Source organism: Callorhinus ursinus, unplaced genomic scaffold (assembly GCF_003265705.2).
Source record: "Callorhinus ursinus isolate GAN/ISIS: 27379988/994484 unplaced genomic scaffold, GSC_fseal_2.0 scaffold20, whole genome shotgun sequence".
NCBI classification, from domain to species: domain Eukaryota; kingdom Metazoa; phylum Chordata; class Mammalia; order Carnivora; family Otariidae; genus Callorhinus; species Callorhinus ursinus.
The window spans coordinates 32067503-32091463 of record NW_027397082.1 but is presented as its reverse complement, the minus strand read 5'-3'; the positions used below and the strand labels follow the sequence as shown (position 1 = coordinate 32091463).

Sequence of the window (23961 nt, the reverse complement as noted above, 5' to 3'; positions counted from 1 at the left end):
TCAGCAGGGCTCCTCCGCATGGTCCCGGGGGGCAGTGGAGTAAAGGCGAGCTTTCCAGAGGTTGATCTGTGGGCTGGTCCAACAAGAGACATGCCCATGGAGATAGCTTGACTCAGGCACTCAGACAGACTCACTGGAAGCCACAGCTGGAGGAGGTGCAGCATCTGAGTGGGCCTCTGTAGTCATCCCTGATATCTGGGAGGTAGCCCAGGCCTGGGGAAGACCAAACTCTCCTGCTCACCAGGCTGGGGAACACTCTGACTGTACTTCCAGCCTTAGCACCAGCTCAGAATAGGGGCAACCCGAGGGTAAGACTTAAGAGGGGCAGGCAGGAGCCCAAAGGCCTGGCACTGCCTGCGAACAATGAAAAGCCAGACAGGAGCCCACAAAGCAAGCAAATCCTCAGAAGCACTGGCAGGCTGGCCCTTCACAGCCTCTGAGCTCCCCAGCCATAACCCACCCCCCTCACACCTGAAATGCCAGTCCTGAGGGCCCTGTGGAGCACATGCTTTTAAAAAGAAACAAGCACCTTTATGGAGAGATAATTCAGTCACCATAAAATTCATTGATCTTAGGTATACAATTCAATAATTTTTGGTAGATTTATAAAATGGTGCAACCATCACTACAATCAATTTTTGGAACATTTCCATTACCCCTAAAAGTTCCCTCTTGCCCATTTATAGTTAATTCCTTCTCCCACCTCAGCCCTAAGCAACTATTTTCTGGTCCTATGAATTTACCTTTTCTGGACATTCCAAATAGATGGTATCATACCATAGGTAATTTTTTGCATCTGGTTTAGTTCGTTTAGCATAATGTTTCTGAGGTTCATCCATGTGCAGAATGTATGAATGTATAAGCAGTTTGTTCCTTTTTATTAGCAAACTGTATTTTATTGAGTGGACTTCTAAATGGTGTTTATCCATTCACCAGTTGTTGGCTATATTTAGATTGTTTCCAACTTCTGGTTATAATGAACAAAGCAGCTGTGAACAACAGTATGTATATCTTTGCGTGGACATATGTCTTCATTTCTCTTGGGCAGATTTTCTGGGTCATATGGTAAGTTTATGTTTAATGTTTTAAGATACTACCAAATTGATTTCCAAAGCAGCTACACCCGTTTAAATCCCCACCTGCAACAAACAGGGTTCCAGTTTCTCCACATCCTCACCAACACTTGACATTGTCTTTTTATCATCATTGCAGCAGGTGTATAGTGGCATCAGACTGTGGTTTTATTTGCACCTCTTAATGACTAATGAACATATTTTCATGAACTTGTTAGCCATTTGTATATCTTCTTTAGGGACCTATCTATTCAAATCTTTTTTGTCCAGTTCTAATTGTGTTATTTGTCATCTTATTATCGAGTTGTAAGAGTTCTTTATGTATTTTATCCCAGCATTATTTGTTGAAAAGATCATGCTTTCTCAAATTTTAAAATAATTTTTGAAGGGCTGGTATTATTATTTCCTTTAATTCTTGATATATTTCACTGGTAAAGTAATGTGGGCCTGGGCCCATTTCGGTTGGAAAGATTTTAGCTAGCAATTCAATTTCCTGACTTATTACAGGTTTATTCACTTTATAGCTTTGTTTTTAAATCCATTTTGGTGATTTGTGTCTTTCTAGGAATTCTTCCATTTTATCTATGTTGTCTAATTTGCTAGAATCAATGTGTTCATAATATTTTCCTATAATCCTTTTAACTTTTGTTGAGTCTGTAGTGATACCCTTTCTTTTTCTTTTAAGTAGGCTCCACACCCAGCACAGAGCCCAACACAGGGCTTGAACTCATGACCCTGAGATCAAAACCTGAGCTGAGATCAAGAGTCAAATGCTTGATCGACTGAGCCACCCCAGTGCCCCAGTGATTTCTTTTTTGCTTCCTGATTTGGTAATTGGCTTTTTCTCTTTTTTATTTTCATGTATAGTCTAACTTAAGATCTGTCAATTCTATTGATCTTTTTAAAGAACCAACTGGTTTTATTGATTTTTCTCTGTGCATGTGCGTGTGTGTTTTCCATGTCATCGATTTCTGTTCTAATCTTTATTATATCCTTTCTTCTGCTTACTGTGGATTTCACTTGCTCTTCTTTTTCTAGTTACTTATGGTGAAAGCTTAGGTTATTGATTTGAGGTCTTTCTTCTTGTCTAATATAGGCATTTAAAGCCATAATTTTTTCTTTAAGCACCACTTTAGCAGCATCTTATAAGTTTTGATGTGTTTTGTTTTCACTTGTATTTAATTCAAAATATTTTCTTTTTTTTTTTTTAAAGATTTTATTTACTTATTTGACAGAGAGATAGTGAGAGCAGGAACACAAGCAGGGGGAGTGCGAGAGGGAGAAGCAGGCTTCCCGCTGAGCAGGGAGCCCGACATGGGGCTTGATCTCAGGACCCTGGGATCATGACCTGAGCCAAAGGCAGATGCTTAATGACAGAGCCACCGAGGCGCCCCTCAAAATATTTTCTAATTTGTCTTGTAATTTCTTCTTTGTATTATTTAGAAGTGTGTTGTTTTAAATTTCAAAACGTTTGGAAATCTCCCAGATTACTTTCTGTCATTAATTTCTATTTAATTCTGTTGCTCAGAGAACAAACTTTGTATGATTTCTTACATACATAAAATTTGTAAATTTACATGGATTTGTTTTGTGGCCTACCTATATGGTCTGTCCTGGAGGATATTCCAGTACACTTGACAAGTATGGTGTGTGGTCATTGGGTAGAGTATTCCACGTCAAATCAAATTACTTGATCTTCTGTGCCCTTGTTGATTTTCTGTTTAGGTATTCTATCAACTACTGAGAGTGGACCATTGCAGTCTCCAGCTATTCAATTTTGTTTTTCTTCATGTACGCTGAGACTCCGTTGTCAGGCCCATATGCATTTATAATTGTTGTATCTACCTGGTGTGTTGACCCTTCACAATTTGTAATTTCCTTCTTGGTCTCTAGTCATATTTCTTGTCTTAAATTATATCTTATCTCTTATCTGATATTAATTTAGCTACCATCTCTCTTATTGTTACTATCTGCATGGTATTATTCTCTTCCTTTGGGTGCTTTCCATTCGCCACCGCATATGTGTGTTGCGTCAGCTAGAAATGCACTTGCCCCAGCTGTGACCAAAAGCTCAGGCTAGTGGAGCTGTTGGGCCTCCCTGCTCAATGCCCCTGAGAAGATCACCTCTACTGACACTGCTGCTGAACATGAGCACGGCACACTGCTTCGAGTCACATGCATCCCTTTCTATCACAACAGAGTATCTGAGGGTCCTCACAGCACCCTCTGCCCTGAAAGAAGCTCACCAAGCAAGCAGGAAGAGTATCAGAGCAACTGGAGGCCAAAACCCCACCGAATTCCACCGTTGTCAGCAGCAGCTCAGCAGTTTTTCAAGTATAAAAGCCTCTCAGTTTAGTATATACCTTTGGCCTTTCCAGAGTGCTAGAATAGTTACTTTTGTTGATTTTGTTCAATTTTATAGTTGCTTTTTTGGGGGAGAGGACTTGATGATCTCCTCAGTTGGCCATAGTCTGACATCTGTCCCAGGGACACATGCATTTGCACTCACTGCCTGGCAAGTTCCACAAAGCAGGGATTTCTGTCTCTTTTCTTCACCGTTGGACTACTCTAGACGACGATCTGGTAGAGTGTAAACTCTCAGTAAAAGAAGTTTGCATTTTGATTTTAGTAACAGGGTTCCTCTGGATCCCAAATTCAGCAGCAGTAACACAAAGCAGTCAGGTATAGGGACTGTTGGGGCTGAAAACAGGATCTGCCAGGGACATCCAAATTCACATTTAACTGAAGTTTTTATGAAGGTAATTGTAGATTCACATACAGTCATAAGAAATAAAGCAGAGATCCTGGGTACACTTTACCCATTTTCTCCCAGCAGTCTCCTAAGAACCAGATTTTGATTCACTGATTTTTCTCTATTGTCTTGCTATTTTCAATTTCATCAGTTTATGCTTTGATCTTTATCATTTCATTCCTTCTGTCTGTTTTAGGTTTATTTTGCTCTTTTCCTAATTTCCTGAGGTGAGACTTCCCGATTGTTGATTTTAGGGCTTTCCTAATTTCTTATGTAAGCATTTAATGCCATGTATCTCCCCATCTGCACTACTTTAGATGCATCCCACATGTTTTGTTATGTTTATTCTCATTTTTGGCCAATTCTCCGTATTTTTTTATTTTCTTTGAGACTTCCTCTTTGATCCATGTATTATTTTTAAAGTGTGTTGTTTCATTTCCACATGTTCATATGATTTCTATTGCTTTAAATTTGTTGAGGTTTGTTTTAAAGCCCAACATTTGGTCTAAGGTAGACTAGATCTTATGGTGAATGTTCTGTGGGGGCTGGAAATACAAGTGTTTTGCTGTTGGTGGTCCAAGTGTTTGATATGTATCAATTTGGTCCTGTCAGTTGATTGTGGTGTTTAGATCTTCAATACCCTTGCTAACTTCTGTCTAGAAGGTCTACTGGCTGCTGAGAGGGGTTGCTGGAGCTGCCAACTGTAACTGTGGATTTATCCATTTCTTCTTTCAGCTCTTTCAGTTTTTGCTTTATGTAACTTTGTGGTTCTCCTGTTTGGTGTGTATACATTTAGGATCTTTGTCTTCCTGGTGGATTGATCCTCTCATCATTATCTAATGTCCGTCTTTGTTTCTAGTAAGTTTCTCTGCCCTGAAGACTATTTTATCATATTATTAGTATACCCACTCCTGATTTGTTTTGATATTGTTTATGTGGTATAACTTTTTCCATCTTTTTATTTCAACCTACCTAAGTCACTGTGTTTGAAGTGAGTTTCCTGTAAAGAGCATGTAGGTGGTTTGTGTTTTTTTTAAATCCACTCTGTCAAACTCTATCATTGGACTGATATATTTAAACTGTTTAAGTTTTAAACTATGTAAGACAAACAGCATGTTAGCAATTAAGTCTGACATCTTATCTGTTTTCTGTTTATTTCCTGTGGTTATCATCCCTCTGTTCCTTTAATTTACTGGAACATATTTTAGGATTCTAGCTTTATTTTTCTATACTGTTTTTGAGTGCATTTTTTCATAGTCACTTTAATGGTTGCTTTGAGCATGATAAATAAATGTGTGACTTACCAAATTTCTATCACTTTCAATGAAGTGTAAAAAGCTCACTCCTATTTAGGTAACTTTCCCCTCCCCATTTCTAAATATCTTAATGCTCTTCCTGAGTATCAGATGGTTTTATAATTTTTGTTTTGATTATAAAATATTATTTTTAAGATTCATGAGGAAAAGAAGAGCTTACTTATGTACCAATATTCCCACGCTACTGTTCCTTCTTCCTTCCTAATGTATCAAGGCTTTTTCTTCTATTTCAAGAATTTATTCTAGCCTTTCTTTTAAAATAGGCCTGATAGTGACAAATTCATTCAGTTTCCCTTCATCTGAGAATATCTTTATTTCCCCTTTATTCCTAAAAGACAGTTTTGCTGGATATAGAATTTGTAGTTGACAGTTTTTCTCTTTCAATATTTGAAAATATGCTACTTCTTGGGCTGCCTGGTGGCTCAGTCAGTTAAGTGCCCAACTCTTAATTTCAGCTCAGCTCATGATCTCAGGGTCATGAGATCAAGCCCCTCATCAGGCCCTGCGCTTAGCAAGGAGTCCACTTGCGATTCTCTCTCTCCCTCTGCCCCTCCACCCTCCACCCTGCTCATGCACTATATCTCTCCTTCACTCTCTCTAAAATAAATAAATAAATAAAATCTTTTAGAAAAGAAAATGTGCCACTTCTTTCTGCCTTCCATCAATTCAAAGGAAAACTGCACAGTCATTCAAATTTGTGTTCCCTGTAAGTAATGCACTGTTTCTCTCTGGTTGCTTTTAAGATTTTTTTTCTTTAAATCAATGCACAGAAATCAGTGGCATTCCTATACACCAACAACAAGACAGAAGAGAGACAAATTAAGAAGTCAATCCCATTTACAATTGCATCCAAAACCGTAAGATACCTAGGAATAAATTTAACCAAAGAGGCAAAGGATCTGTACTCAGAAAACTATAAAATACTCATGAAAGAAATTGAGGAAGACACAAAGAAATGGAAAAGCGTTCCATGCTCATGGATTGGAAGAACAAACATTGTGAGGATGTCAATGCTACCTAGAGCAATCTACACATTCAATGCAATCCCCATCAAAATACCATCCACTTTTTTCAAAGAAATGGAACAAATAATCCTAAAATTTGTATGGAACCAGAAGAGACCCTGAATAGCCAGAGGAATCTTGAAAAAGAAAAGCAAAGCTGGCAGCATCACAATTCTGGATTTCCAGCTCTATTACAAAGCTGTCATCATCAAGACCATATGGTACTGGCACAAAAACAGACACATAGATCAATGGAACAGAACAGAGAGCCCAGAAATGGACCCTCAACTCTATGGTCAACTCATCTTTGACAAAGCAGGAAAGAATGTCCAATGGAAAAAAGACAGTCTCTTCAACAAATGGTGTTGGGAAAATTGGACAGCCACATGCAGAAGAATGAAACGGGACCATTTCCTTACACCACACACAAAAATAGACTCCAAATGGTTGAAAGACCTAAACGTGAGACAGGAGTCCATCAAAATCCTAAAGGAGAACACAGGCAGAACCTTTTCGACAGAACCTTTTCAGCCACAGCAACTTCTTCCTGGAAACACCGCCAAAGGCAAGGGAAGCAAGGGCAAAAATGAACTATTGGGATTTCATCAAGATAAAAGATAAAAGATAAAAGCTTTTTATCAAGATAAAAAGCTTTTGCACAGCAAAAGAAACAGTCCACAAAACCAAAAGACAACTGACAGAATGGGAGAAAATATTTGCAAATGACATATCCGATAAAGGGCTAGTATCCAAAATCTATAAAGAACTTGTCAAACTCAACACCCAAAGAACAAATAATCCAATCAAAGAAATGGGCAGACGACATGAACAGACATTTTTTCCAAAGAAGACATCCAAATGGCCAACAGACACATGAAAAAGTGCTCAATATCGCTCGGCATCAGGGAAATCCAAATCAAAACCTCAATGAGATACCACCTCACACCAGTCAGAATGGCGAAAATTAACAAGTCAGGAAACGACAGATGTTGGCGGGGATGCGGAGAAAGGGGAACCCTCCTACACTGTTGGTGGGAATGCAAGCTGGTGCAACCCCTCTGGAAAACAGTATGGAGGTTCCTCAAACAGTTGAAAATAGAGCTACCATACGATCCAGCAATTGCACTACTGGGTATTTACCAGAAAGATACAAATGTAGGGACCCGAAGGGGTACGTGCACCCCAATGTTTATAGCAGCAATGTCCACAATAGCCAAACTGTGGAAAAAGCCAAGATGGCCATCGACAGATGAATGGATAAAGAAGAAGTGGTATATATACACAATGGAATATTATGCAGCCATCAAAAGGAATGAGGTCTTGCCATTTGCAACGATGTGGATGGAACTGGAGGGTGTTATGCTGAGTGAAATAAGTCAATCAGAGAAAGACATGTATCATATGACCTCACTGATATGAGGAATTCTTAATCTCAGGAAACAAACTGAGGGTTGCTAGAGTGGTGGGGGTGTGGGAGGGATGGGGTGGCTGGGTGATAGACATTGGGGAGGGTATGTGCTATGGTGAGTGCTGTGAATTGTGCAAGACTGTTGAATCACAGATCTGTACCTCTGAAACAAATAATGCAATATATGTTAAGAAAAAAAAAAAGAAGATAGCAGGAGGGGAAGAATGAAGGGGAGTAAATCGGAGGGGGAGACGAACCATGAGAGACGATGGACTCTGAAAAACAAACTGAGGGTTCTGGAGGGGAAGGGGGTAGGGGGATGGGTTAGCCTGATGGTGGGTATTAGAGAGGGCACGTTCTGCATGGAGCACTGGGTTTTATGCACAATGAATCATGGAACACTACATCAAAAACTAATGATGTAATGTATGGTGATTAACATAACAATAAAAAATTAAGAAAAATTTTTTTTCTTTGTCTTTCATCATTTTCTTCTTACCACCTTTCAGAGTCCTCCTTTGGTTGACATTATTTTCAGGGTTTATGGCTGTGCTTAGCAGGGAAGAGCAGGGAAAAACTGACCTATGCCATTGTGTCTGAACCAGAAGTCTCAAATTTCTAAACGCTATGAGTTTGCATATAACTGTTATGTTATCTGTGAGGTGTGTTCCACCAGCTAGAAGGCTAGCATCTCAGCACATATATTTCAAATGGCCACATTCTGCAGAGCAGGGCATAAGGCAAGCAGGCACTGGTGGAAGGGAATTAGGAGGATTTGTGGTCAGAAGGCATCAAAGTGGTTCAGTCCAGCTGCTAGTTTCTTCCTAAAGAGGGGAAACAGTCCTCCAGGAGCAGGTGCCAAGACTCCTCCAGCATGTATGTTGAACCAGCATGAGCCATATTTTCTCTGGACCCTCTGGGGGTAATAACCAGAGTATGGAATCTAGAAACATGCAAGTGCATGAAGAACACATGTTTTTAGGCCAATCTGCAGACTAACATGCAGACCCTTAGGTAAAGATACAAATTTAGCCAATTTCTTGGTAATATCAATAGAAAGTAAAATATCAAAGAGTTTCATTTGAAAAAGAAAGAAAATATTCCTACCTGTTCTGAGGACATTTCACCAAATAATGTCTCGCTGTAAAAAGAAAAGAAATAGAAGATGGTAAATAAATGTTACTTTAGATATATATGCTCCAGGAATCCCCAGGAAATGTAGGTGCCCAGGCATTGCCCAGATGTTGGTACAAGCCTCTTCTTGGGGCTTTCATACTTCTCTTTGGATGAGTAGAGCAGAACCACAGCACAGACGCCACATTGACTCGCTACTGTTCTACACCTAGATTGAGCCAGGCATGAAACCATACACCCCAGACCTCCTAGTGTGATAACCCAAAACAGTCATTCTTTTTTTTTCCAAGCCAGGTTAAGGTGGGTTCTAACCTGGAAGGTCCTGGAGTAACAGTCACCCAACTTCGAAGCTCTGCCTTAGTCATGAGAAAGACTTTGGGGACAACCTGTTTCCACTTAGATGCTCCTCTCTGTAAACTGGCTTTTTGTTCTCTGATCAACGCTCTTCCGGGGGGGCCCTTGGAAAAACAGTCTTAGAGCAAGACATCCTCCACAGTAGGTCTCATTGAGAAAAAAAAAAACAAAACAGATTCTAGCAGCAGAGAAAAATAAGAATACCTAGGCAGTTATCCTAATAAGTATCCAATCTAAGCTCACAACTGAGTTCACTTCAAATAGAAGTAAAGCCATGGGCCACGGAGTTGGGTTGTGCATCATTACATCGATGGCCCCAACGAATCACACCTCCCTGTGTCTATCTACAGCCCTGTGAAACTCCAGCCCCACACTGGGCTCGGCCGCCAGATGTGCTTTGGCCAATGAAACAATAACCAATATGTCACAAGCAAAGGCATAACAGGTCCCTGTGCTCTGAGGTTTGCTCATTTGCTCTTTCTCTCATTGCAGGGAACTCTTCTGCTACTGCATAAAGAAGCCTGGCTAGCCTACTGGGAAATGAGACCACATCGAACAGAAGCAAGTCATCCCAGCTGAGGCCCCAAAGCAGCCAGGCCCCAGCTGATCCACCAGCAGGCTGCAGCTGCAGGAGCGACTCCAGCGAAGACCAGAAGAAATGTTCAGCTAAGCCCCGCTGAAATCGCTGACCTACAGAATTGTGAGCAAATAAAATCATTGTTGTTTTAAGCTACTACACTTACAGTGATCTGTCCTGCAGGTGACCAGGGCAGGTTCCAGACCAGCATGACAGAGTCTCAGCTTGAGAGAGGGCTTTTTAGGTTTACCTGTTACAACCCCTTATTAGTGCATGAACTCTTTCTGCATCCTGTTTACTAAGCACCTACTCTGTGCTGGATAATTTACAGATGTAGCAATAATAAAACCATAATTAGTATTTACTGAACACTTCGTATGTTCCTGGCCTGACTCTAGGCTTATTAAATAAATCAGTGATCATTTGTCTGGAGTTTGCAAACCAGTGGGCACTCCTAGGAAGGGCAGTTTTAAGGAAATCAGTTTCTAGATCCTCACCTAGCATGGTGTTCTTTCCTCAGAATTCATTCTCCCAAAACATGCCTGAGCTCTAGCTTTTATCTTTTTCCCTCCCTTCCCCATCACAGCACTGTTTCTCTCCACAAAATCGAGGCACACCTCTTGCCCATCCTGACTTATACTATGAAGGTGAAAAATAGGAGGCACCAAATGAGAAATGATTTGAAATGCTGGGGCCAGTGTTGAGAAAGCAAATGACTAATGACTGGGCAACTAAACCTTTCACCAGCAGAGAGGTTTCCAATATTTTGCTTTCGACAAGGATTAAATAATGACCTAATCCAGTTGTCAGCCGGTCGAGTATTAAACATCATGTTCAATGATAGATCATATACCCTTGCATGAATCTGCTTAATAACGGAATTCAGCATCATTTCTATTCCTACTTTTTAAAGTATGGAATTGATGCTGAACTCTATTACTAAGAATAGAAATGATGCTGAATTCCGTTATTAAGCAGATTCATGCAAGGGTATATGAAGTAAAATAAAAATTTATTTTAATAAAAATACATTTCCAACAAAATGTTCTTCTTATGATTGGTTATCCAAACTGATAATATCTATGGAGTTTTGATTAGTTTTGTACTCATTTTCCAAATCTTACTAATTGTGTACTATTAATAACTCAATACAAAAATATATATTACCTAGAAACTTATGGAATAAGGAAATTTAAATTTTCTTAATTTAAATTTGTACACACATTATTTTTACAGAGAAGGGTAAACAAAAAAATTGTATTAAAGTGGGATAAAATTTGGTGGGGGAAGTAGATTGAAGATAAAATTTCAAGGAGAAAAAGTAACGATATACAATTTCTAACAGCTAAAACATGTTCATAGAGTCTTTTTATTTATTTTTTATAAAGATTTTTATTTATTTATTCATGAGAGACAGAGAGAGAGAGAGAGAGGCAGAGGGAGAAGCAGGCTCCCAAGGAGCAGGGAGCCCGACGTGGAACTCGATCCCAGGACCCTGGGATCATGACCTGAGCCAAAGGCAGATGCTTAACCATCTGAGCCACCCAGGCACCCCATAGAGTCTTTTTAAATAAAGGGAGGTAGTTACTAAATTCATGACATTTAGATGTAAAGAGATTTAACCATTTCATTTTAAGATGTCAATATTTGTGATGCCCTGGAAATTACCTCCTTTGCAACAATTTACATTTATGATGAAAAAGTTTAGACATCAACAAAAAATGTTCAAGGGTGCATAGTTTTTGAAATGCTTTTAGGTGCTATGCAAGCAAAACTGTTTGAAGACCACAACTTTGCATTTGAATTCAATCTTCGCAAAAACTTTGTCATTGCACCTAATTCTACGGTGGGGGGCACTGAGGCACAGAGAGATTAATGACCTTGACCAAGGTCACACAGCGGTGTTATGGGCTGAGCTGTGCCCCTCTTATGTGGAAGACCTAAAACCCAACACCTCAGAATGTGACTTAGTTGGAGATGAGGCCTTTAAACAGGTGATTCAGTTAAGATGAGGTCACTGGGGTGGGCCCGAATCCAACATGACTGATGTCCTTCTAAGAAAAAATTAGGAAACAGACAAGTGCAGAGGAAAGACCAGGTGAAGACACAGGGAGAGGACAGCCACCCAGAAGCTTTACTACGGCAGCCCAAGCAAACTAACACACCTAGGAAGGGACAAAACTGGGCAGCCTGACTCCAGAGCCCTCTTGTAACTACTCCTTACCATTCTCAGAGTTACTGGGGGGCTGGTATTAGCGCTCCTACAGATGCAGAGAATAAGTCTCAGGAGAAATGGCTGGCCCACTGTGCCACAGCTGGGCAGGGCAGAGCCGGGGCTAGAGTCCTAGAGAATCCATGCACGGACCTGTATTTTGGGAAATCCAGTCCAGGGGCAGTGAGGTGAGCAGCCTGGAGATCAGGAAGCCAGGGAGCAGGAGGGCAGGCCACAGGGGAGGGGGCTGACTCAGAAAGACCAGGAGCCCAGTGAGGATGGTCAGTGCCGGGCACAACATATGCACCTCAGCCAACACTTGCTGACCGATGTTTATAAGGTCTCAGACTGGTAAACACAGGGCCGATGTCCCTTTAATGAGAGGGACTGCCCAGGGAACCAAAAGTAATCCTGCATACCAAACATTAAGACTTACGTGCACCTGAGAAATAGCCCTTGCCCAGAGTCACCTTTAAATATATGTAACCTAATCAGTGCTGACTCCAGAGCTAGGGCTGCCCGAGAAGCAGAGCCTTGTAAAGACAAGCATTTCAGTACAAAGAGTCTATGTGGGACTCGATCCCAGCAAATCCACTGGAGAGGGGGGGAAGTGAGACCAGGAAAAGAAGGAAGCCAATAAAGGGGGGTCCTGGAGCCAGTCTCCATCATGAGCCATGACCTCCCACCCAGCATACTTGACCCAGAGGTTCCTGGCTCCACACAACGCAACCGTACTGCACAGAAATGAAAACTCAGGACACACTTCTTTTTCAATGGTGATCTTAGGATCTTTAGGACTTTAAAGACTAAGAGGAAGGACTGCTTTTCTCACCTCCAGGCTCTGGGGCTACCCTTTCTCTGCCTCCTCAGCCAGGGTGACACTGCTCCCAACCCCCAACTCATGGCCAAACCTTCCAGACGACCTGTCCAGGCTGAAGACTGTGTCCTCCCCATCTGGGCCTGTCTCTGTCACCATTACCACCCCCAGTCGGGTGACTTGGAGTGGAGGTAGCCATGCTCCCCCATCCTCTCAGGCCCTGGAGCAGCGTTGGGGCCTCAAGGTATAGCGGACCCTCCCCGGTCTTTCCCCTAATTTGCCTGCACCCTCTCCAGACCCCAGGCCTTGCAGAGACCCTGAGATAGGACCCATGGATATTTCTGCTCTGTTCCCCAAGCATCTCCCACACTGTGCCAACACTGCGACAGGCCCCTGCAAAAGGTCCCGTGCGTTTGCAGAAGGAGCCAGAATGACTGAGCACTGTGCTCTCCCGGCCTCCTCCCCAGCACCGGCAGGGAGCCCAGTGGCCTGGAAAAGGACCGTTTGCACTTCCCTGGGGGGAGAGATAAGACCAGGGGTGTGCCCCACTTCCCGTCAGCCCTTCCCTTTACACAGAACTGGGCTCCCGTCATGTCACATCCAAAACCCCAGGCCCTCCAGGAAGCAGCCCTGCCTTGACGGTGCTTCCGGCGCCGACACTAGGACAGGTGAAGCCATTTCTCTGGGTCACCAAGTGGTAAACTGAGAAGGAGAATGGGGTTTCCCATCACCTGTTCTCTTGCTACAGAGAGCCATTTCATGGCCACACGAAAAGCACTGATGGAAAGCAGCAGCACATAAAGTTGTGTGTCTAGAGACTTGTCCTATATGGAAGTCGTGGGCCCCAGGCTGGCACTCGAAATACACCTAGTCCCAAATGAGAAGTGCTGGAAGCATGAAATCATGCTGGATTTAACAAAGGAATGTAAAATATCTCATTCAGAATCTCTCTATTGATATTGTCAAAATGCTATTTTAGATACAATGAGTTAAACAAAAGAGATTTTTTTTTTTTTTTTTTTACCTTTTTACCTTGTTAATGTGACTACTACAAAAATGTCCAATGACATACGTGGCTTACTGTGTATCTCTACTGGGGACAGTGCGTGGGGTAGCTCTGCTTGCCCTTGCTGTCGGGATGGCTCATCCCACAGTCACCATGACCGTGATGGAAGGATGTGGTTTGGAAAGTGAGCTGGACCCGGGAGAAGGTGCTCCCCGGAACTGCCCACACCAAGGACCGGCACACCACACTGGGAAAAGCATCCCCAGTGGATGTACGAGTAAGAGAAACTCTTAACCCCATTTTACAGTGAGGACACTTGGGGACGCAGGACGTTTACTCGGGGCCTGAAAAGACCCACTCTGTAAGTAAAGGAGCTTGGATCCACGCTCCAGGTCCTGTGCTCCCACACTACGCTCCTGGGGAGGCTGACAAGCACCAGCACAGGGAGGGTGGGCCCGCTTCCCAAGGCGGCAGTGGGCCCACGAGAGCCAGCCAACCTTCCCACACGTTCTGAAAACCAAGTCTGCATCTCAGGAGTGTGTGGTGAGGAGAGCTCATGCTAGGGATTGTCCAAGCGTCTGTGACACCAGGCAGGTGAGCCCATCAACTTCCCCAAGGCCCCAGGGTCTCCCCTCTGCTCCTCATCCACAGCCACCCCACTCCCTGCACTGAGCCTCCTTCCTGCACTGAGCCTCCTCCCTGCACTGAGTATGGCCGTGACAGACTCCTTCTTCCCTGTACCTCTGGGAGTAAAGATCATAGGCTCTTTGGCCCCATCGCCATGGGGAAGCATGGAGAACAAGTTTGCAGCAGGGGAACAAGGGGGTCTAGCAAGCTCCAGGAAGCCCTGGCTCCAGTGCGAGGGTTCTAGCACAGCACGTGCAAGCTAGACTGACATCTCACAGACACAAAGAGTAGCGACAAAGGAGCTAAGCCCCTCTCCTTCCACCTGGTTCTAGTGTGCCTTCAAACTGCCCTTGTAAGAGTTCAGACAGAGAAGGTTGGGGGATTGCTGGGGTCCCCTCAAAGCAGCGAGTCTGGACTCATTCCCAAACAAGTGAAGGCCACTGGAAAGCAGTGTGCTTGAGGAATAACTCAGGGCTTGGCCCTGGGCCACCAGGACTGGTGTTTTCCAGGGTGACTCAGAGCCGCAGAGGCCCTGGGACAAAGTTCCAGGCACCCCGGGACTAACAGCCAGGACGAAGACTCCCAGCTCCAGAGAAAGTGGAAAGCAAGTAACACATGGGTGCAATTAGCTCCAGCTCAGGTGAATAATGAGCACCCCAGGAAAACAAGGCAGAACAAGGCTGGGGTGAAGGCAGAGCAGTGGGAATGAAGAGAGAGAAGGACGCTGGTCCCTGGCCCCCCAGCTTCCGGGCTGGGCTTTGTTTACCTCAACACCCTCCAGGGGATTGCTTCGGGAATGGAGATGGCTGCTCCAATATCCTCTTTGAAGACAGATCCTGCTGAAGGAGCGGGAGAGCAGGTGTGGGGCTCACCTCGGCTTTCCCTGTGTATGTGAGCAGCCTACAGACCTGGATGCTCTGTGGTTCTTACATAGGCAAGAGAGCTTGGCTTTCCTCCAGGTGGCCAGGATGCAGAGGGCCCAACCCACACATAGTGACAGAAAACCCAGAAAATGTCCATATAACAAGCAAGTCTAGGCCTGATTGTATTTCTGTGGGTACAGGAAGCATATCTCATCTCTGAGTTTCCTTTCAAGATAGTAATGGGATCCTTTCAAAATATTTCTTATAACAAAGATGGGTACAGAGTAGGAGAGAGTTCAGAAGAACCAGCTGTAAGGCCTTGCTACTCAAAGTGTGGCCTCACACCAACAGTGGTGGCCCCACCATGATCTCATGAGACGTACCGAATCAGAATCTTCATTTGAGCAGGTTTCCCAGCGAACAGTCTGCTCCTTAAGGTTCGGGCAGCGCTGTGCAAAGGCTCCGGGGTCCAGGTGAGGGGTAACCCCGGGCCCATCACGCACAGTCCTCTGTCCCCAGTCCTGTGGTGGCTGGGAGGTGCCTGGCTGCTAGCACCCCATGGGGCAGGACCTGCCCGGCCTGGGCTACAGAATGCCAGCCTGCTGTAATAAAGCCAAGCTCCCTAGGGGCTACAGGAGCTATGCTTGCTGTTTGGGAAGGACCTTGGCAGCAACTACCATGGAAGGCTGAAGGAAAATTCCTTGGCAAGGCTGGCTCCCAGATGGTGAAGTTTTCCTTGGACAGACATTTCCTCGGAATCAGGCTGGGCTTGGGCTCCGGCACACCCATTTCAGGACTTTCTCAAGCTCCTCAGCTGCGTCCTCTTGCAAACGGGAGCAATAGGGCCTGTCATTCCAGACTGGCAGTGAGGATTACACAAGAACGTGGAGGAGCCAGTGAGCAGTGTGGCCCTCAGCAGGTGTCCCGGCGAAGCTCTTGAAAGCTCAGTCGGGTCTTGCGACACTGTATGCAGGTGCACACGAGTCTGTCCGGGCCCGCTCCAGGAGGGACAAGGGCGACTGGGATCTGGGTTCTCAGCGGCTGGGTGTGAGGCCTGGAGTATGTGTCTCAGTCGGCCTCGTTGGCTCCGGAGGAGATGGATGTCTCCTGAACTAACTCCTTTGCTTTGATTCCCCCACCCTGCCTATGAACTAACAGAGCCTCCAGCTCAAGGCACACTTCCCTGCCATGCTCCTGAACCCAGGCAGAGGTGCCTTTGGGGCAAGACAGGCTTGGAGACTGCTTATGTGGCTTCCAAACTCCAATAGTTGGGAGCAAAGCAGCTGGGAAACAAACACATTTGTCCCCCATCTGTTGGGAATTTGTCATAAGCCAAATCCCAAGGAGAGTGGACCAGATGATAGGCCTGCGCCTTCCTCGCTATTCTCCTGAAGGGGGCGAATGCATCTGCACATGTGCACCACGTCCCACAATCTCACAGGCATAGGCAAGGGTTTGCAATGGGAGACAAGCTTGGGCACTCTTGACAAGGTAGGCAGATGCTGCAGAGGAAGGCTCTCAGGCACAGCACAGAGGCCGCCCGGAGCACTGTGGGAAGGGTATGGGCCCTGCAAGATCCGCCACAGACCGGGCTCTGTCTGCAGCACTGAGTGTGCTGGGTGTCTCCGTGCCCTCTCCACCCTGACTGGCCCGGATGGCTGACCTCCCTCCACGCCCTGCCCTCTGGCTCCTAGTTGGTGAGAGCCATGCAAAGACAGCAGGACATCCAGAGGACAGGGGAGAAGGAAGGGCTGAGGAATGAATGTTCCGGCTCCCTCCCTGCTGCCCCCTGGGTTGGCATTGCCCGGGTCTCTCCTCTAAGGCTCCCGCTGGTGACACTTCTCCCACAGCGGCAGCTCTCGCAAGTTCCCAGAGCCTCTCCTGTCCTCGTCTCCTAACCCTGCGATGCCAACAGCTTGCTGCAGGCTGGTCCCTGAGCGCACCCCCGCCCTCCCTCCGGGGTTCCCTGGGCCCTGCCTGCTCCTTGGTGGAGAGGCCCTCCAGAAGCACTGCTCCGTCTCCCTGTTCGAGGGTTCCCTTATGCTGTGACTTCCAAATCTTAACACTTCCCAGCTCTGTGACCTCAGGCTGATGTGTAACTCTAACCTCATGTCATTGTACACGCAGGACCCTTACAAGAGTCAGAATGTGTTAAAGGTTTTGTGGTTGCTGTTGTTGTTGAACTTTATCCTCTCAATAATCCCATGAGACTGGCACACTAGCGCTTTCCCGTTAGATGGGAAAGGTGAGGCTCAGCGGGTAGGTCATCAGCTGGTAAGTGAAGAGCAGCCATCTGAACCATAGACGGTCTAATTCCAGAGCTCAGCTGTCATCCACGTCATCTCGGGGAGCTCCCGCGTCCGCACCTGCTTTGGGAATGCAGAAGGGGGGCAGGGAGGGTATTTCAGAGGAAATGTACGGGCTCTGGTGGAAAAGAGACATTGAGGCTTGCTGTGGGGTGGGGGCTGAGAGGGAAAGCAGGCAGCCTGCATAGGGAGGTGAGAGTCGGAATCCCCAGAACTGTAATCATGAAAAGAGAAAGAGCAGAGCAGGAAGGGGCTGAGGACAGATCTAGGGCGACAGGGATATCGACAGGAAAGGAGATGGAAGTGACCCCTCCGGGTGGGCGGAGCCTTCCTGACCCTGCCTGCCTGCCTGGCGCCACGCTGGTACTGTAAGTAAATAATGAACACTCATAAGCACATGCATTCTGAGCGAGGCAGGGTCCACCCCAGTTCGTTTCATAGATGAGGACCTTGAAGTTCAGGGTGGCTAAGGAACACGTCTAAAATCAGTCTTCTGCGGCAGAGCCCGAATCAAAATCAGGTTCATCTGACTCCACAGCCCAGTCTGGGCGAATGAGAGGTAAGCCGCCCCCCGCCGCCCCCAGAGACCGCAGAAGGATGGGATTTGAGAAAAAGAGAAATTTCAACGTGGGCACAGCTGATTGTAGCAGAGTCCAAGGGAGACACATCTCCTCACTCGCTGTACTCACCAGTCACAGGGACATAATCCCTGACTCACGATGCATTTTTCAAACAAGGTTATACTTTGCCCAGCATCTTCCGCCTGTCTGTGGTTCGGCTGTGCTCCCACTCCAGACATGACTTATTGGTTCTCTTACCTCTGGCTCTCCTCTTGCTAAATACAGACTGCCAGATGATGGTCAGGGTGAAGAGGACGACACTGAGGATCCCCACACAGCACACGAGCACAGCATATATGTAGAGATCTGAAGGCAAGGACACAGTGGGGCGTTGTCAGGACGAGCCACATCGGAGGAGAGGTACCAAGTAAGATAAACCTCATACATTACCAAAAATTAACTCAAAATAAACCACAAGCTTAAGTAAAAAATATAAACTTTGGGGGAAAGTATAGGAGAAAAATCTTTGGGATCTAGGATTAAGCAAAGAATTTATTTTTATAAATATATTTTTTAAGGACTTCATTTATTTGTCAGAGAGAGAGCACAAGAGCACAAGCAGGGGGAGTGGCAGGCAGAGGGAGAAACAGGCTCTCTGCTGAGCAAGGAGCCCAACTCAGGACTCAATCCCTGGACCTGAGCCGAAGGCAGATGCTTTTTTTTTTTTTTGAGATTTTATTTATTTATTTGAGAGAGAGACAATGAGAGATAGAGATCACGAGAGGGAAGAGGGTCAGAGGGAGACGCAGACTCCCTGCTGAGCAAGGAGCCCAATGTGGGACTCGATCCCGGGACTCCAGGATCATGACCTGAGCCGAAGGCAGTTACTTAACCAACTGAGCCACCCAGGCGCCCCGAAGGCAGATGCTTAACCGACTGAGCCACCCAGGCTCCATAAGCAGATACTTTTTTATACTTGACACTGAAAGCATCATCCATATAAAGAAAACTTGATCAATTTGATTTCATCAAAATTAAAACCTTTTGTTTTGGAAAAACCCATAAGAAGAGAATGAAAAGACAAGCTACAGACTGGGAGGAAATATTTGTAACTGTATATCCAACAAAGGACTAGTATGTAAAATATAAAGAACTCTCAAAACTTAACAGTAAAAAAACAGACAACCAATCCTACTAGAAAATGAGCAGAAACAGAGATATTTCACTAAAGAGAATATACAGGTGGCAAATAAGTTCATGAGAAGATGTTCAACCTCCTTAGCCATTTGAGAAATGCAAATTTAAACCACACTGAGCTATCTCACACACCCATCAGAACAAATAAAATAAAAAATAGCGACAATACCAAATACCAGGAAGGATATGAGTAAACTGGGTCACTCGGCATTGCTGGTGAGAATATAAAATGGTACAGCCACCCCAGAAAACAGTTTCTTAAAAGATACATCTACAAATACCCTTCAACTCAGCAACTGCACTCTGGGGCATTTGTCCCAGAGAAATGAAAACTTCAGTTCACACAAAATAGCAGCTTTATTTACAGTAGCCCGAAACTGGAAACTGTCCAGATGTCCTTCAGGAGGTGAACGGCTCAACAAACTGTGGTCCATACACACCATGGAATACTACTTAGTGATGCAGCAATCTGGAACTTCCAAACAATGATGCTAAGTGTGTATGTGGGAGGAGGGGGGGAAGAGCTCCCAGAAGGGCTACATACTATATGACTTTATTTACAGAACGTTCTTGAAATGACAATTACAGAAATAGAGAACAGATTAGTGATTGCCAGAGGTTAAAGAGGGAGTAGCTGATGGGGGGAACATGGGTTTGGCTATAAGAAACCCTTGTGGGGAGGGGAATGTTCTGTATCTTGGCTGCATCAATGTCAACATCCTGGTTACCATGTTGTACTAGAGTTTTGCAAGATGTTACAATGGGGAGAAATTGGGTTAAGGGCACAAATGGGTACAAGGGATCCCTGTAACATTTCTCAGAAATACATGTTAATCTACAACTCCCAATAATTTTTCTAAGTTAAACCATGATCATATATGTCTCAGTCAATTTGGGCTGCAATAACAAAATACCATCGACTGAGCAGTTTAAACAATAAACATATGCTTCTCACAGGAACAAGGTGCTGGCAGAACCGGTATCTGGTAGGAGTTCTCTTCCTGGTTTGGGGACATTTTCTCTTGGTATCCTCACATGGCAGAGAACAGAGAGAGACCAAGCAAGCTCTTACGGGGTCTCGTCTTATAAGGGCAAATAATCCCATTCATGAGGGCTCCACTCTCATGACATAATCACTTCCCAAAGGCCCCATCTCCTAATACAGTCATATTAGGGGTTAGGATTTCAACATATGAATTGGGGGGGGGAACATCAACCTTGAGCCCATAACAACATACATCCATTTCTTAAACTCCAATGATCAACCTCATCACCAGTCTGATTGGTAAAATGCCGACTGCTCAGAAAGGGAAAGGGAAGCCAAACGCCTTATTTTATCCTTTTCTGCAGCAAAAAGCTACAGATGTTTGAGCTTAGCAAAAATGTTTTTCTACTGACTTAAATTTCTTGAACCAACAGGCAGTTCTTATCAGCCATGTTCAGCACTCTCCTAAGTACAAGAAATATAAAAATGGATATTTAAAAGTCTCATCAAGAAATCAGAGAGCAGTATGGCATTTGTGACAATAGAAGTGTGCGCCCAGTACTAGAAACACACAGAGAAGGAACTCAACTGGCCTGAGGAGGTCACAAGGAGCTTCAAAGAGGACTGGGGCTCTGTGCTAAGTCATATTTAAAAAAACAAAGAAAATGCAAAAATATATAGAAAAAATAAAAACAGAGAGAAACAGAGTGAAAAAAATGTATCAGATTAATATAAGTGGCTTCATGGGACCTTATTACTGGCCACTCAAAGTGTTTCTAACTGCTCCCTATAATAAATGAGTATGATGAGCATTCACAAACTCAAAGCTTAATGCACCTCTCATATTAGGTTTTTAAGATGAAGTCCCTAAAAGTGCAATTGTTGAGTCAACAGGAATGCACCTTTGTAAAGCCCTTGGGACCTGGAGAAGCAGTTAGTTAAGTGTCCAAACGGAAAAAGCAGCATGCTGGGAGCGGCGGGGGGGCTGGCTTCCACAGTGAGCTAGAGACGCAGGTGAGGCTGCAGTCAATGAGAGAGGAAGAGGCGGGATGGGATAGAATCAGACATCTCAGGTTCCTTTCAACTCTCTCTTCCCTGGCTCACACCCCAGGAGGCTCAGTGTAGTCTCTGACCCAGAGTCCACGAGGTCCTCCCATGGTCTTAGGCTCAGTCAACATTTTTGCTAAGTTAGTCTGAGACGGCTTCTGTTCATGGAACTTAGGAGCCTGAATTAAAAGTAAAAGAAGTAGAAAGCACAGTAGGATAAGGCTGCAGGTGAAGGGAACACCTGCCTTAATATTTAAGGGAGGAGGAAGGTGGTTAGGAAGAGTCTGCTACAGAGAGAGCTGGGAGTCAGTCACAGAAGCAGAGGAAGACTGAAGTTCAGAGTTCTAGAAGCCAAGAGAGTAGATGTTGTAAGAAAGATTCTTTAATAGCATCAAGTGCTGCCGGAAAACATCCACTGGGTTTTCCTGCTCAGAAGCTACTGGAAAAGTCCTGGGGGAAAGCCAATTCTGTGGGATGGTGGAGGCCGAGCCAGATTACAGGGGTCGAGGAGTTCAGTGGCATGTGTGGAGTTTGAGACAGCGGAAACCCTCTCCTACCACAAAAATCAAAACTCCCCTTCTGTATAGACATCTGTGTCTCAGACACGTGGGCTTTGCAGATTCACCTGGTGAGAGCTCTGAATGGTCAGAGCTAGGGGCTTGGGTCTCCATTTAAACAAAACTCTGAAAGCTAGAACAGGGGTCACAGACCAAGATTCATGACAGGACACGGCATGGGCCAGAACACAGAGAACATAGGGCCAGTCCCAGATTTACATGCAGTTGAGCGAACTGCTCCAGGACCAGAACTGCGTAGCCATTTCTGTCTGGCACGAGATAATGGCAAATAATGCAGTCCTGTTGCCAGGCACGCAGACGTGGGGCAAGAGGACACAACATCTGCCTCCAAGGGACTCCAAAGATGCTGGCCCCAGGACCAAAACAGCAAGGGCCATCTGGCTTCAGTCTCATTCTTTGTTGGAGAGACAAACCGTCTCACTGAATGAAGTTTCTGGACCACTGGAGCAGAGCAGTGTCCTCCACGAGCTCCCTCCTCATTGGAGCCCTTTCCTTGGTTTGGAAACTGTGGCAATCAAGCAGGGACAAGGTCATGGTGCGAATCTCCCACAAGCGTCCCCAGAAGCACACTGTAGGCATCTGTGGCCCGCTGTGCCCCGGCAGGAGGCGAGGGGCTCCGAGAGGTCCACGCTCTGGTTTCAGATCACAGCCTCTACCATGTGGCACAGAGGGGTCTCTCCACAGGCAACCCCAGCTGCAGACCATAAAACATCTGGCCAGTCCGGAAGGCTCAGCTACACAGCCAAGCACACAGGCTCACGGGTTGGGGACACTGGCCGGCAGGCACCAGCTGCCTGTGTGCGCGTCCCCACAGGCCTGGGAGCAACTGCGCCTGCTCTCTGTTGTGTTCCTGAAGCTACAGGAACCTGAGCAAGGGTCACCTTGCCAGAGGAGAAAAGCTCAAACAGAACTTCTGAGTTTCCCCGGATGGGGCAGCACCCAGGACCCCAATGTTCCAATTTTTTCCCTCTGTTCCAAGAGTTCCTTTTGCTGCATAAAGACAATTGCCCTGTTTTAGCGGCTCAAAACACTGAAACCACCTCCCCGATTTTCTCTGCAAACAGAGGTAGAACACTGAGCCATTTAAGCCAGGGTCAGAAACACCTAGATCGAGCACTGCCTTGCCGCCGGGCGAGCCCTAGAGTAAAGCTGCGCTCTGCCCAGCAGAGGCGGCCACGACTCTGCTCCAGACAGCTGTCCTCCGCCTGGAAGCCAGCCCCATGCTGCCTTATCTCCGCCCTTCCCTCAACCTCCTTGCACACACCTCTCTAATTATAAATGTTGGCTCAGAGGTTTTAAAACTCAGACCACACCGGGCCAAACAATGCTTGTCTGGAGGCTGAATCCAAGCCTTCAGATCCAAACTGAACAAAAACCTCTGCACTTAACCTAATCTGGGGTTAGTTTTTTTAAAACACCTCATATACCTGCATCCTCAAAATCATTCTAAAAATCTTGTTATGTTCCTCAAACTCATGTGCAGCTTTGTCTTCTGCCATCGGACTTCCAAAGGCACCAATGTCACTTTTAGGCTCAGCTGCAAGCCGCCATGCAGAAAATGTCACCCCCCAACCCCCCAGCCACCCCAGCCGCCCCAGCCCAGGCCTCCTTGAAGCAGATGGCGGGGCGGCAGGCTGGAGTGACACTCATGCGGCAGGGAGGCCAAGACGGGGGGGTGGGGGGCGGCACAGTGAGCTTGTGTCAGCTCCCCACTCCCAGAACACCAGGCCCACCGCAGGGCAGGCAGCACCTGTTGCTGGGCAACCCAGAGGCCAGCTGGGATATTCCGCGCTGCTTGGAAGCCGGGTGGCCCCAGCATACCTCCGCACACTGAAGGAAGCAACTCTCCCAGACCACTGACTCGACAAAGTCCATGTCAGTCCTCTACTCTTCCAGGGAAAATGCAAACACCAGGATCTCAGATCTACGTGACAAACTGCAGGCTTTTTGTTTTTTTTTTTTAATCCAGCTTGTAGTATCATCTTGCTCGGGGAGAAATACCTGAGCAATGGTCCTGAGGGATTTTAACTCACTCCAGCATTTCACCAAGAGGCCCGACAATGCTGGGTTTTGTGCCGCGGGCATGTGGTCAGCTGAGCGGAGCCCCAGGGGGACGGCCATCCCTCCGCAGGTCCTGCTGCAGCT

The 23961-nt window shown here is 45.7% G+C and overlaps 1 protein-coding gene across 5 annotated transcripts in view; it reads right to left on the bottom strand.

Annotated features, from left to right (window-relative positions):
• VSTM4 (V-set and transmembrane domain containing 4) overlaps positions 1 to 23961 on the bottom strand; it is a 124593-nt gene that overhangs the window by 49065 nt on the left and 51567 nt on the right. For all 5 annotated transcript variants that reach the window (XM_025880398.2, XM_025880396.2, XM_025880395.2 and 2 more), the window contains 2 exons: positions 18268 to 18375; positions 8661 to 8694 (listed from right to left, as the gene is read on the bottom strand). In XM_025880398.2, coding sequence (XP_025736183.1) covers positions 8661 to 8694; positions 18268 to 18375 — 142 coding nt within the window. The remainder of the gene's footprint in view (positions 1 to 8660; positions 8695 to 18267; positions 18376 to 23961) is intronic.